At 44.4% G+C, this 15,908-nt stretch overlaps 1 protein-coding gene across 2 annotated transcripts in view; it reads left to right on the forward strand.

Annotated features, from left to right (window-relative positions):
• The window catches only part of STK39 (serine/threonine kinase 39), a 2,038,823-nt gene extending 2,025,132 nt beyond the window's left edge, over positions 1 to 13,691 (forward strand). For both annotated transcript variants that reach the window (XM_069616263.1, XM_069616262.1), the window contains one exon: positions 12,531 to 13,691. In XM_069616263.1, the coding sequence (XP_069472364.1) occupies positions 12,531 to 12,605 (75 nt within the window). In that variant the 3' untranslated portion in view covers positions 12,606 to 13,691. The remainder of the gene's footprint in view (positions 1 to 12,530) is intronic.
• The last annotated feature ends 2,217 nt before the right edge of the window (positions 13,692 to 15,908 follow it).

The raw sequence follows: 15,908 nt of genomic DNA on the forward strand, positions 1-15,908 counted from the left end.
ATCTTCACCTCCGACAATACCTGGATCAATACCTAGCGAATGGGTTTATTCGTCCTTCCAAGTCCCCTGCTTTCTCACCTTTGTTCTTCGTTCCAAAAAAAGAAGGGGACCTTAGAACTTGTATAGATTATCGCGCCCTGAACCAGATCACCGTTAAGAATAGATATCCGTTACCTTTGATCCCCGAACTCCTGGACCAAGTCAGAAAAGCATGCATATATACAAAGCTGGATCTTAGAGGAGCCTACCACTTGGTACGAGTAAAAGAGGGCGATGAATGGAAGACGGCCTTCCGCACCAAGTATGGGCTATTTGAATATCAGGTCATGCCCTTCGGACTTTGCAATGCCCCGGCCGCCTTTCAATATTTTATGAACGATGTCCTTAGAGAGCTCATAGATGTGTGTGTTGTTGTTTACATTGACGACATCCTCGTTTATTCTTCATCGGAAACTGAACATCGGAAACACGTGAAAATGGTCCTCGAGAGATTGCGTCAACACAAACTTTTCGCTAAATTGGAAAAATGTGTTTTCAACGTGACTGAAGTTGAATTCTTGGGATTCATATTATCACCTAGCGGAGTGCGTATGGATTCAAAGAAGGTCGATGCAATTCTCAAATAGCCATCGCCATCCTCTGTAAAAGGTGTTCAAAGCATGTTAGGCTTCGCTAACTTTTACCGCAGGTTTATCCCCGAATTCTCTCGAATAGTCCAGCCCATCACCGCCTTGTTAAAGAAAAACAAACGTTGTGAATGGTCTACCGAGGCGGAACAAGCTTTCCAGAATTTGAAGACTAGATTTATCTCTGCACCGATCTTAAAACATCCTCGCCCAGAACTCCCCTACATCGTTGGAACTGATGCTTCGAGCCTTGCCATGGGGGCAGTTCTTTCACAAAAGGACCCAGTAACCAATCAGTTGCATCCCGTGGCATTTTGGTCCCGCAAATTCTCGCCTCCTGAAATCAATTACACTATTACTGATAAGGAACTTCTAGCTATCAAGTCCGCCTTTAAGGCTTGGCGGCATTATCTTCTGGGGGCCCGACACACCGTTACTGTGATTACAGATCACCGAAACCTGCAATATTTGAAAACCGCAAAAGCTCAATCCTCTAGGCAACTCCGTTGGGCACTATTCTTTGCCGAGTTTGACTTCATAATTACCTATCGACCTGGTACAAAAAACGGTAAAGCTGATGCCCTTTCTCGGATGGGAGTGGAAGAACATTTGATCAATCCTAAACCTGTACCTATCATTCCCGAACAAAGAATTCTAGGTGTAATCGCCACACAATCCATAGAGGAAGTTAAGGATAAAGCCAGGCTACTGGTAACTCCAGCAGACATACAGAATTGGCATCTGCAGGGAAAGGAATTTACGGTGAAGGACAACCTATTATATTTCCAAGAACGGTTATACCTGCCCAGCACAGATTTACAGAAAAAGGTAATCTCTTGTTATCACGATTCTTTAATGGAAGGACATCCCGGTATGACCAAGAACTCGGAAAAGATCAAGTGCTACTTCTGGTGGCCGTCTTGGAAAAAAGATATCAGAGACTTTATAATGTCCTGTGGAGTATGCGCCCAAAACAAGAGTCAAAAGGAAAAACCAGCCGGCCTCTTACGCCCTATTGACATCCCGCCTCGCCCTTGGCATACGCTTTCTATGGACTTCATCACCGATCTACCTCCATGCTCCGGATACAATACGATCCTAGTAATCGTGGACCTATTCTCCAAGATGGCGCATTTCATTCCACTCAAAGGCTTACCAACAGCAGCAACTCTGGCCCGAGAATTTCTCGAAAACATCGTCCGACTGCACGGTTTTCCTTCAGTTCTAATTTCGGATCGAGGTAGTCAATTTATTTCTCATTTTTGGCGAAGTTGCTGTCGGGCGGCTCAAATTGATGTGAGACTTTCGACCAGCCACCACCCTCAAACCGACGGACAAACCGAGAGGACCAATCAAACTCTGGAACAGTATTTGCGCTGCTAGCTACAACAAACTGAAAAAACTTGGAAAGATATCCTTTGGATAGCCGAATATGCCTACAATAACTCTGTCCACTCGGGAACTGGGAAGACCCCGTTTTTTCTTTTATACGGTAGTCACCCTCGAACCTCGGAGTTGGATCCACTCCAAGATCTTGGAACACCAGCAGTAGACCACCTGCATTCTACAATCACCCAAGCCTTTAAGGAAGCCGTTTCTCACCTTCAAAGGGCTAAAGAACAATACAAGAGAGGAGCAGACCAACATCGGAAGGATGCCCCCCAATATCAAGTAGGAGATCAAGTCTGGTTATCCACCAAATATCTACCTCTAAAAGGACCACGCACATTCAACCCAAGATACCTTGGTCCCTATTCCATCACTACCATAGTAAATCCAGTAGCGGTCAAGTTGGACTTGCCCCCTCACATGAAGATACATCCGGTCTTCCACGTCTCTCTATTAAAACCCGTGCAACCTCAAACCCGACTAACTACATCTCCAAAACCTATTCTAGTTGATGGAGAACTCGAGTTTGAAGTCAAAAGCATCCTGGATTCCAAGATCTCCAAATCTAAACTATTTTACCTGATTGACTGGAAAGGCTACGGTCCCCAAGAAAGATCCTGGGAACCTGCAGAATATGTCCACGCGCCTCGTCTAATCAAAAGATTTCATCGAACATTTCCTAACAAGCCCAAACCCCCGGAGAAGCCCGGTTTGGGAGGGGCCTTGAGGGGGGGTGCTGTCATGATCTCTGCTTCCAAAAGATCAGGACTTGCCCGACTCCCTTGGAAGCAGACCCATAACCCCGGTTCCGAGTGCCAGCCAGTCCCAATTGGGACCTTTTGGACCCTGTCCTGGCGCCAGTGGCACCAGGCTCATAAAGATGCCCAGTCCCAGCGCTGGAAGCTCCGGGCTCATAATGCTTGGGTGGACTTACCTGCAGCAGACCATGCTGCTTACTTACCTGCCAGTTGAACCCCTGATCCTCTTCTGTTTGGGACTACTTTTCCTGTTGGGTGGGGCAGGAGCCACTCCCTAGGTTCAGAACACTGGAACTCTTCTGGAAAGCAGGAACTCTTTCCTTACCTAGGCGTGGCTGTGGAAGGAGACACCTAAGCACTACAGGAGGCTATTTAAACCACACCCGATGGATGAATCTTGCTTTGTGTTATTCTGCATTCTCTGCAGCAGAACGCTCATCGTGTCTTCTGCTTCTGATCCTGGGCCTAAGGGAACAAAGGCTTACCATCCTGGAATCCAGTCTTCAGCAGCACCTGTAAAGACAAAGAAAGAACAGGTTAGCACTACGGTCTTCAGTGGCAGCGCATCTCTTACCTGGTCCATCGGCTGTCACCAACGCCTCGCGCTGCATTCCGGCATCTGAAAGACAAAGGCTTACCTACTCTTCGCACGCTCCGGAGGTCTTCGGCGCTGCATCCCGCATCTGAAAGACAAAAGAAGGTGCGTTTAAAGATATTGGGCAACTTTATTACTCACGTGCCATTACTCCTTCCCACGCCGAATCCAGTGGGTATTCCAGCACCCTTCAGCTTCTCTAAAGCTCCGAACTTGTACCTGCAAGATAAAAGGGACTGTTAGTGCGCATCATGAAGCAGGCTACAAGCGCTTACTTACGTGCTGCCAGGCGCTTCTATTCCTCACGCGGGTTCGATCCTCAACTCTCATCAGCCCGCCATCCGCCATCGCCGGAACCCTGCAAAACAAGAGATATCATTACAAAAGACTTTTAAGACATTTGAAGTGCCCAGAATTTACCGTTCGTGCAGTTAACGACGGACAGCAGTCCTCTGAGGTCAAGAGGCCTGCACCCTTATCCAGTGAAGAAACTGGTTACGGCACCCTGCCCCGAGGCAGATGGAGAGCTCGGCGTTCACTTACCTAAGGTGAGGGCGTTAACCTTTGGGGTTCTACAGGAGAAGAGAAAGGGAAGAGGAGAGAGGCACCCAATAACCCCAGTACTTTAATCCCATATTTTCTATCTGCAGACATCTTACTCTTCAAGTCAGACATACAGTGCACAGAGGTCCAGCCCAAAGAGCCAACCGTGTGTTACACATCACCTTTGAAGATACGGCATTCACCCAGTCAAGACCGGCGCCTCTGCGGGAATCAGGTGAGCGTTACAGTCTCCCTCTTGTTGCCCCCTACCCCCTGTTCATGTCCCGTGTCTCCCTGCTATTGCCCCCCACCCCCGCTCCTGCCCCATGTCTCTCTCCTGTTACCCCCCACCCCCGCTCATGCCCCGTGTCTCCCTCGTGTTCCCCCCACCCCGCTCTCATGCCCCGTGTCTCCCTCCTGTTGCCCCCCACCCCCCGTTCATGCCCCGTGTCTCTCTCCTGTTACTCACACTCCGCTCATGCCCGTGTCTCCCTCTTGTTGCCCCCCACCCCCCGCTCATGCCCAGTGTCTCCTGCTGTTGCCCTACACCCCCCGCTCATGCCCCGTGTCTCTCTCCTGTTACTCCCCACCCCCGCTCATACCCCGTGTCTCACTCCTGTTACCCCCCACCCTTCTCTCATGCCCCGTGTCACTCTCCTGTTGCCCCCCACCCCCGGTCATGCCCTGGGTCTCCCTGCAGTTTCCCCCACCCCCCGCTCATGCTCCGTGTCACTCTGCTGTTACCCCCACCCCCCTATCATGCCCCGTGTCTCTCTCTTGTTATCCCCACCCCCCTCTCATGCCCGGTGTCTCTCTCCTGTTGCCCCCCACCCCCTGGTCATGCCCCCATGTCTCCCTGCTGTTGTCCCCACCCCCAGTCATGCCCCGTGTCTCCCTGCTGTTGCCCTCCACCCCCCGCTCATGCCCTGTGTCTCTCTCCTTTTACCCCCCACCCCCTCTCATGCCCGTGTCTCCCTCATGTTCCCTCCACCCCCCTCATGCCCCATGTCTCCCTGCTGTTTCTCCCCACCCCCCCGGTCATCCCCCGTGTCTCCCTGCTGTTGCCCCCACCCCGCTCATGCCCCGTGTCTCCCGCGTGTTCCCCCCACCCCCTGCTCATGCCCTGTGTCTCCCTGCTGTTGCCCCCCGCTCATGCCCCGTGTCTCCCTGCTGTTGCACCCCACCCCCCGCTCATGTCCCGTGTCTCCCTGCTGTTGCCCCCACCCCCGCTCATGCCCCGTGTCTGTCTCCTGTTACCCCCCACCCCCCGCTCATGACCCGTGTCTTCCTCGTGTTCCCCCCACACCCCGCTCATGCCCTGTGTCTCCCTGCTGTTGCCCCCCACCCCCCGCTCATGCCTTGTGTCTCCCTGCTGTTGCCCCCCGCTCATGCCCCGTGTCTCTCTCCTGTTGTCCCCCAACCCCCAGTCATGCCCTGTGTCTCCCTGCTGTTGCCCCCGATCCCCCGCTCATGCCCCGTGTCTCCCTGCTGTTGCCCCCCACCCCCCCTTCATGCCCCGTGTCTCTCTCCTGTTACCCCCCATCCCCCGCTCATGCCCCGTGTCTCCCTGCTGTTGCCCCCCAGCCCCCGCTCATGCCCCGTGTCTCCCTGCTGTTGCCCCCACCCTCTGCTCATGCCCCGTGTCTCCCGCATGTTCCCCCCACCCCACGCTCATGCCCTGTGTCTCCCTGCTGTTGCCCCCCACCCTCCGCTCATGCCCCGTGTCTCCCTGCTGTTGCCCCCCGCTCATGCCTGTGTTTCTCTCCTGTTACCCCCACCCCCTCTCATGCCCCGTGTCTCCCTCGTGTTGCCCCCACCCCCTGCTCATGCTTCGAGTCTCCCTCCTGTTGCCCCCCACCCCCTCTCATGCCCCGTGTCTCCCTCCTGTTGCCCCCCACTCCCCGCTCAGGCCCGTGTCTCTCTCCTGTTACCCCCCACCCCCCTCTTATGCCCCATGTCTCCCTCGTGTTCCCCCGCCCACGCTTATGCCCCATGTCTCCATGCTGTTGCCCCCCACCCCCCGCTCATGCCCTGTGTCTCCCTGTTACCCCCCACCCCCGCTCATGCCCCGTATCTCTCTCCTGTTACCCCCCACCCCCTTCTCATGCCCCGTGTCTCCCTCCTCCTGGTCCCCTCTACCCATGCCCTGTTGTGTTCTCTTTATACACCCCCTTCCCTTTCCATGGTGTCCATCTTGGTAAAAGATTTTCCTTCCTACACCGGGACGAAAAATCTTTTTTTTACCACCCTGGGTTCCAGCTTTGAGAATCAAAGATGCTAGTGGTCTTCATCCATTGAAAAGGACGTTATGGTTACGTTGCACTAATAAAAAACTATGAAATTCAATAAAAAAAATGTGTTAAAGGGACGTTATGGTGAAGTTGCACTGATAAAAAACTATGAAATTCAATGAAAAAACATTGTTAAAGGGACGTTATGGTTAAGTTGCACTAATAAAAACCTATGAAAATCAATGAAAAAACGTTATTAAAGGGACGTTATGGTAAAGTTGCACTGATAGAAACCAATGAAATTCAGTGAAAACCTTTGTTAAAGGGACGTTATGGTTAAGTTGTGCTATTAAAAACCTATGAAATTCAGTGAAGAAACATTGTTAAAGGGACATTATGGTTAAGTTGCGCTACTAAAAACCTATGAAATTCAGTGAAAAAACTTTGTTAAAGGGACGTTATGGTTCCAAGTAAAACCGAAAAACCCTTGAAATTCGCCAGTTATGGTAAGCTAAGCAACCATAACTCGCGCCACCACCGTGCACTGCTAAGCCTAACACCCTGGACATCAAAGATGAAGAACAAATGTCATTGATGACATCACTGATGACATCGCATTTGCATTTACCTTTCATGAAAAGTCTGTACAAGGGATTCTTCGTTTAATGTTAATAAAAAAAGTGTCAGAGATTATTGGAATAAATATCAAGTGCTAATCAGTGCATTAAGCTATGCATTGATATAAATAGCATTCTATTATTAACTTCAATCCATTATACTAAGGTACTCATGTAGAAACATAGGCATTGTGTGCAGCATACATGATGGAGGTGCAATATTCATAAGCTTGCCATGTTGAATAGTGAAATGATAACTGTTTTCATATTAGAGTTTTACGTACAGCGAAACTTGTGATAAGTTGGTAATAAAACCCACTTACTACATAATTGCATTATTATAGACAAATCACAAATAGACAACACCACATACAAATATGAATATATACAAGGGAATTGAAGTAAGAAAAAAACCAGCAATAATAGCAGAACGTGTTCATAACCTAACTGATTACCTTTATGCAGAGAAATGATTGCTCTGTTTCAAAGCTGTTACTTACCCTATCTATATATATCACATGATGTGTCTGGACCCTAAGGAAAATAGTGTGAGCACAACATATAAAAATATGAGCATATACAGGGAAAGTACAGTAATAAAAAAACATCAAAACTATCGGAAAGTGCTGAGAAATCTACTGATAACTTGAATGCACAAAAAGGATTGCTGTCTTTCAAGGTTGTGTCTTCCCCTATGTATATGTTTCATATGATATGACTGGACCATAAGGGAATTATTGTAAGAACATACTTGAAGGATAAGTCTACAAATATAGTACATTTACAATTTTTAGTTCCTGACTGTTACTGAAGAAAATCATGTGGCCTAGATATGTCAGGAAAGGAAAAAATGGGGCGTCAGACATGTGATGTCATCAGTGATGTCATCAATGACATTTGTGATGTCATCTTTGATGTCCTGGGTGTTAGACTTAGCAGTGCACGGTGGTGGCGCAAGTTATGGTTGCTTAGCTTACCATAACTGGCGAATTTCTAGGATTTTTCGGTTTTACTTGGAACCATAACGTCCCTTTAACAAAGTTTTTTCACTGAATTTCATAGGTTTATAGTAGCGCAACTTAACCATAACGTCCCTTTAACAACGTTTTTTCACTGAATATATATATATATTATATAAATATATATGACTGAGATTTCCAGCATAGAAATGTTGATCCTCAGTTGCTTCTCATGTCGTTGCTTCTCATGTATCCTTGATGGGAATCGACATTTGAAATAAAATTGTCTTTTTTTTCCTCCCCAACTATTGTACCAATAGCTGCAAAAGTCTATCTCACACTTCTTTTACATCCTCCTTTCATGTTCCCTTCCCATCCACAACTTTAAATTGCAGTTTACTACTTGTATGGTAGGATTGTATCCCTCTGATTACCGTCACCAGGTTGCTACCGCCACCTGAAAGCACATACAATAATGTGCCTATCCTTTGTTTTCTAAAGCATGCATCTGTGAGGCTAAGACCCTATGGGTTATCTTCGACTGCACACTCTCCTTCTCTCCACACATTTCCGATGTCTCTAAGATGTCAAACTACCAACTGCACCTCCTCAGAGATATTCTTCCTTTCCTCTCCTTCCCCCAGAGGCTCACTGTCTGTAGAGCTCTGGTACTCTCTAGGCTTGAGTACTGTAACATCCTCATCTTAAATCTGCCCGCCTCTACTCTCCATCCTTTGCAACTGTGAGTCTTGTCCCTAGCCTCAAGCCCAGGGATTGTATCTCTCCAGCACTTAAATCTCTCCATTGGCTCTCAGAAGCAGCAAGGATCCAGTTCTAGACCATTTGCATTGTCCACAATGCCTTCTGGGGCCTGGGACCAAAATATATCCAGCTTTATCTTTGGAAGTATCTTCCTACTCAAGCTCTATCCTCCTCCACCTCCAACTCCTTGAGGGTCAGTCGCTTTTCCAAGGATCGAGTTGCGGACAGAGCTCTCTCTTTGGCTGGCACCTCCCTCTGGAACAGCCTCCCTGCCTCTCTGAAACTTGAGCAGAACCATCTCTGGTTCCAGAAGCAGCTCAAGATTTTCCTCTTCGCTTCTGTCTTCTCTCTTCCTCTTCCATGCTGATCTCCTGTCTGATACTGCACTGGTTACCTGGATATCCTCTGAACCACGAGCCCAGGTCCCTGCCCTCCCAGTTGCACACCTGCACTGCCTCCTGGCAACCCTGCGCTTAGGGCTGTATCTGCACCCCTACATTCCCCCCTTTCTGCACTTATTCAACACTTGTTGCCTGCACTTAACACCTGCACTGCCACCTTCTGACTGCGCTTCTTGTTTTTCGATGTTTTGATCCTATGTCTTGCACTTGCTCCTCATCCCCTTCCCCTGGCATTTTCCCCTTCCCTCTGCCCTGCACTTGCGCAATCTCAATGTCACTTGGCCTAGTAAGATCATTGTCTTGTCCCCCTTTTGGTCCCCTCCCTTGCCTCGTGCCTCCTTGAAACACTTGTGTATAGGCGCTGTATAAATGTCATATCATATCTTATCACATCTGAACATGAGCAATTAGCACCCTCTTATTTTCTTTTATTCAGGTCCCCTCTGGTTACAATTGTCAGACTAAGCATGAGGCTGGGCACACTAATTTCACCACTGGTAGTTTCAAACGTGCAGCTTTTGTGATTCAGAAATTCACTTAATACGTTTTTTGCAGATCAATATAAAAACACAATGTAAGCAACACAATATACGTTCATTAGATACATGTAAAACATTGGAAACAAAACCAAAAAAACACATTCCAGCTTATCCGATAATACTGTTTTTTACAACCTGTCAATACAGTGCGTTTGTTTATATCAATCATTATTTCATTATCAATTCCTGTCTTCTTTCACACCAGGCAAAAACCTCTCCTCCGCACCCATCGAAGCAGACCTCTACTTATGCAAACTTTGCAGAGCACACTTTTTTTTATAATCAACTTTGAGATAAAACTGTTGGTAAACTCCCTTTTTACACATGGTTATCTTCATACCGGAAAATACAGGAAATACATTTGTTCTCCAGTGAATGAAGAAAAAAAGGATTTTCCTCTTTGTGCCTACATTTGACTTTTCGGTCATTAGTGTAAGCTTATCTAAAACATGTAAGAATCTCTCTTTGTTTGGCACATAATGCTTACCAAGAAATTGACTTCAATTAATCTGCACGGCAGAGCACAGGCCTTCTCTCCCCTCAGTTGTAGTCAGAACTCAGCCAAGAATCATCCAACCACCTCCTTCTGGTGCTCACTTCAACACTGCCACATTTCAGCACACACACAGCCACCCAGCAAGGCCTTGAATCCCAGAACTTTACTCCCTTTTCTCCCTCGAAAATCCTTCCTCCCCTCTCTCTTTTGATCAGCCCCCTAGTCAACTCCACCTCTCACTTTTAAGTCCACTTTTTTGCTGTGCCCTTTGCTCCTATATCGAATACCTCTTTTCCCCTCATTCCTGCATAAATGGTGATGTAATGAATAAGGTTTCTACAAACGTGCTGCCCATCTTTAGCACACACCCTAGTAATTTGCCAAAAATTCCTGATTCCCCACAGTGAACTATACACTTGAAACACTTGTGTATAGGCGCGTTACAAATGCCATATCATATCATATCATATCATACATCGTTGAGTTCAGTGCACCCGGATGGATATTTGAAACACTTGCATTCTAATTACCTGCGCTGAAGGATCACAAAATGGACAGTTTCAGGCAGACTGACTATACAAATTCATTGCGCAGCCTTCCGTCCACACACTGTGGACCGATTTTTAATTTGTGCATTTTATTTTCCAAACCAGCATCGCATGGTCTGTGCCTTCATTCAGTATCTACACCCTCAGTTTGCACCCATAGTTTGCAGCATTTGCATCACTAATTATTTTTAATAAATTACTAGAGGTTATCTTTGTCAGTCCCTACACTACACTACACATATGCTCCTTTAGTTCAATCAATTCAAGTTATACTATGCTCACACCTTTCTTTGGTCTGTATAAATTTGCATCAGTGTCTCACATCAGTGCTAAGCCACACATACCGTCTGCAGTCTGCAACACCAACATACACTTGCTATAAGAGTCTGAGGTTACTGTAAAATGCATGGCTACCTGTTGCAACATTTCCTACCATACTAGATATATATATGGCTTGTACTTAAAGATGGAGATTCTCATTGCAGCCTCTTGATTTGCAGGTGCACTGCTCCCAAATTCGAGGCACAGTTCCGGATCTTTGAAAAAGTAGTGTGTGCTTTTCTTCCTCGCTACTGTATCAGTTTCCAATCTGAGTTGACTCATGCATCTCTTTCATGGCCCTTACATCTTCTGAGATCCAGTAAATATGAAATTGCTGCTTTATAAACGTACTTATTACATAGGTTAAACATGAAAACTGCGATCTTCAGCAATGATGTGCTGTGGATATCTTGATCTTCATTGTTAAATCACGTGAAACGCTTGATCAACCAAAAACAAAGAATAATGTACAATCATGCCCCAGACAGGTGGCATACATGGCTGGTAACCGCCTGCAGCCAGAGTCTAGGCAGGCCAAAGCTGTGGGACATTACCAGCCTGTACACTCCACTACTGGGGCGTTATTTGTATTCACACCCTGGGGTTTGTCCAATGTGCAATTAGTTTATTTCTCAGAAGATTTGATTGTGCTTATTGGGCTACACCAATCTCCCGTGAAAAACAAAAGATGGCTGCTGCCACCAGAAAAGGGACTAAGTCCCTCTTCCATTTCTATAGCGGCAGCCTCGAGCAGAGCAGCGCCTGTACAAGACTACAAAGTTCCGTTCCAGCAGGTAAGTAGGGAGCAAGAGAGACGATGGGGATGGGGTTTGGTTTGTTTTGTTGTGAGGGGAGGTAGGAAGGCAAAAGTGAGTGGCTCCTTGTTGCCTGCCGACATAAAAAAGAAATGATGGTCCCACCCAGGGTGATCGCGACCACTGACGTGCTGTGAAGAACAGGATTTTCATTGTTAAATAACATGAAACACTTGTTCAATCAAACAAGGGATAATACAAACTCCAATTGCGCTTCTGTCAGACATTTTACTTTGACTCTCAATAATGAAATTAAACCATTCTCCCCAATATCTTGCCCCCAAATCACAAATCACCCTATTACAAGCCCTCCAAAACATTTTAACTGTATTTAGGAATCAATCCATACATTTATATAATAAAACAGCAAGGATTGCTTCCTAAATTCACTTAAAATGAATGCTTGTTTCAACCCTCCCAGCGAGCATATAATGTCACTGCCACAGCATATATTTTAATGTTTTTAAAGTATTTACTCTTTTATTTTTCGCGCAATATTGGAATCTCTAAAAAAGGGCCCTACTATACCATTTAATATACTGAGTAGGTTCATACTGGTGAAAGGCCTGGAAGGGAAATTAACGCTGATCTTCATATAATCCTTCACCTTGTTCATTGATGTACAGTTCATTTTGTATTCTTTTTTTGGCAATAACCTGTCTACCAGCACCAAGCCAATGTTATCTTCAAACGAGCAATTTGTATTTAAGGAGCTAAGAAATGATCTAAAACATTTGAGCGATCAGAGAGATTTTGAATGAAAAAGCTCAGAACTAGACACAATTCAGTCTTTGATCATATGGAGGTGTTAAAATGCAAACAACGTTGTGGAATTTTGTTTTCATTTTGTATTTAAAGTTAGCTTTATACAAGATTTTGGGATTTGTGAACAATATTCCCTGTCTAACTGTGTGTCCTTTAACCTTACAGGCTTCTGGTTGTGAAGTAACGGAAATACCAGATGACATCAAACTAATTGGATATGCCCAGCTGAGTATGAGCTGATGCTTCTCATTGGAGTCATGTAGGATTGGATTGAGAGGAAGCCATCTTAGATGACAAAGGACAAACATCTGTACACATTAAATTCTGCTTTATATTCTAGCAAATTACAAAGTCATAGCAACAATCTCAGACAGAGAAATGATAGCCACTGCTCAAAAACATACTAGTGTTCTCTTAACAATCAATTTGGAGTGTCCCAAACAGAAAAGACGTGAAGACATGCACTTACATGAGATGTTTATATGTATTAGTTACACGGGTGTTTTATGTCCGAAATATGTCTTCTTTCTTTATGAAAAGATTCTAATATTTTGATGGTTTATGGGCTCCATGCTATTGCCTCTTCTCTGTATTCTTTGAAAATTATTATTACGATGATAATCACGCTTTATTAGCCAAATTGAAATTCTAGCTTTAAATTGTTGAATTTTATTTTCATATATTTATGCATTAAACAACCTATCTATAGCAAATGGTTAAAATGAACATGTGCTACTTACGTGTCCTTCAAACTGTTGCAAATGTGTTTCTTGACTATTTGTCACCAACAGCTTAACAGATGAATCAATTATGCATTAGATAGATACATTTGGTTCGAATGTTTAATTGTATAGTCCTGTAGCTGGCTGTCTGGCTCGTGAAAGGTGCCTTGATAATATAAAATTGTAAGACTGTGCCTGAGGATGCTTACTAGTATGAATATGTGATAGAATACACAGCTATATGACATCTGTACTAGAGAGGTCACAGCTCTGAAGTTAGAAGTTAGGATACAGAATGCTGTCCATTGTTGGACATGTATATGCTAGATAATGTTTCCATTCAGCTGGTTTGCTCACTGTACCCGTTGTTATTCTAACCCATGAACGGCATGCATCAAGTTACTGAAACTTGATAAGTAAAATCCGAAACCTACTTGAAGTAAATAAAAGACACCAGTATGACAGGCAAAGCCATAATAAACAGGACTTTGTGTGATGCCTACACTTGTTTTTGAAAAACCGTCGAGTTACAATTAACTGAAGATGTTTAATTACCTTATGAAATCCACGCATTGAACTAAATAAACAATATTCATTATGCCTACATCTGTGATAGCACTCATTATTTGTTTGTTGTATTCTATAGTTTGTTCTGATCCTATTCTGTCTCAGAATTGTGTTCACATTTCTGGACCCTGTGACCCCTGATGGGTTTCAGAAATAGCTGAGACATAAACTTTAGATGGTGGAAGAAAGTTCACATGACTTAAACTATTCTACTTTTATCATCCTTCTCCTATTGGTACCAAGGAATTGCCACACTCATTGTACCTATGCACACATAAAACAATCACATGTAAAATTTCAACTTCATTATGAAAATTGTGCTATGGGTAAATATATTTTGTACATGTATTGCCACCTATTTATTTATTGCTGGGATTTTGTGATATATTTACCACACTGAAAACATCAAACGTATTGACTAGAATAAATCTAGGTTATAAAAACATGCTGTACTTTGTTCAGAAAATATATAATGCAATCTCAATTTATAATGAGAAATTCTTTTAAACAAGTATTTAAAATGCCATTGTCATCCTTAAGAGTTTTGCCATATTAAATGTGCTAATACCTCTGATGTTCTGATTTCACTATTGGAAATGGTAACAGTTCAATGATGAATGGTAGTATTACCATAGATGGTAATACAACCAGAACCATTATCACCATTTTAAGGGAAGTCAATATCTACAATCACAGATAGGCTGTTTATTTTTTAGTAACTTCAAAAAGCATGTGTTACTTTAAATACCTCCTCATTTTAAAATACCAACTAATGAGGTTGGATCACAAGGTATATTTACTGCATTGGGTAAATAAAACGTACTAACTACATGTGAAAACACCCCATATTTACAGAGTGCAGTACTCTGCATACCCAAATGCAGTACATATCCCATGCAGCACCACTGCATAATGAGGTTGTATTTGAAAAGTGACATTTAAAAAACCTTTATTATCACCAACATACCAGTACCAAGGCTGGATGCTTATGTTGCTCTTCATGACATAATTGAATCTGGATTTTAAGTGTTTGTTTTCAATGTGGTCTTCCTGCTGTCTTATATCACTCTTCCGCATGGTCAGACTAGGACATAAAATCCATCCAGGCACCAATTAAAAAGTGGTCCACAGTCACACATCACTTTTTTTTATTTTCAGATCAGAATGCTTCAGTACATCCCAAGGGGGTGTTCTTCGTACACTATGTTGCAAATAATGTGTTTCAAAGCATATTTGCTTAGTAATATTGATTAAAACTAGTGTAGTAATTTATGAAACTGATCCACACGAGCCAAGAAATTGGCCCAATCTGTCCGAAAGAAACAGTCACACTAGAATCATGGACTGGCACTTTCCTTCTTGGATGTGACATCATATATAATAGTTTGTGTCACCAACAAAATTGGGTACATTATTCTCCACAATTCTTCCTAAATAATAGTCAATGACAGATTTGGCCAGTTTCAAAATGTATAAAGTGCACATTTTGTTAACTTATATTTAACTCATGTTCTTTTGACCACAGAATAACATACAATAGATGACAAATCACATTTGATGGGAAGCAGTAAGCTTCTTACAATGGTGTGTGTTTGAGGGACATTCTGACCAAGTTCAGTGGGGGAGTAAATGGAACAGTCACCGGGGACAATACATAAGCGGACATACATACATTAAGGACAACCAACATTGGACATTTTTAAGTGCAGGTAAGCGGTATGGCCAGCTGTGCTCAGGATGCGATCATGATGAGTGAAGTGCTAGAGTGGAGGCCGAGGCTATAAGGGATAAAGGCAGGTCAGATGCAAGGTGAAAAATGTTAGCTAGCAGTCAGAAGAACACATCTGTGTGGACTGTTTCTCGGGGGGAAGAGAATTCCATGCAAGTGGAGCAAGACGAGAGAAAGAACTGAAATGAGTGAAAGCACAGCGAGGGTGAGGAGCCACAAGGTTAGGCAAGGCAGAGCAGAGATTACAATAAGGATTGTAGAGTTGTAGAGTTGGATAGAGGAGGATAGATACAGTGGTGCCTTACCGTGGATAGATTTGTGAACCAGGAGAAGACATTTAAACCTGTCCCTGTTTTACATCATCAGCCATCCAGCCTGGTGACGGTATGAGGAATTAGGTGTGATATGAGGGAGTTCAAAGAGAAGCCTGGTAGCAAAGTTAATGATCTTGTCGAGAAGGTAGAAAGAATAGTTGAGGAGACTGAAGAGGTTGCTGACACAGAAATCCAGTTTAGAGAAGACAAC

This window comes from Ambystoma mexicanum, chromosome 9 (genome assembly GCF_040938575.1).
Source record: "Ambystoma mexicanum isolate Mex_15411 chromosome 9, UKY_AmexF1_1, whole genome shotgun sequence".
Taxonomy (NCBI): domain Eukaryota; kingdom Metazoa; phylum Chordata; class Amphibia; order Caudata; family Ambystomatidae; genus Ambystoma; species Ambystoma mexicanum.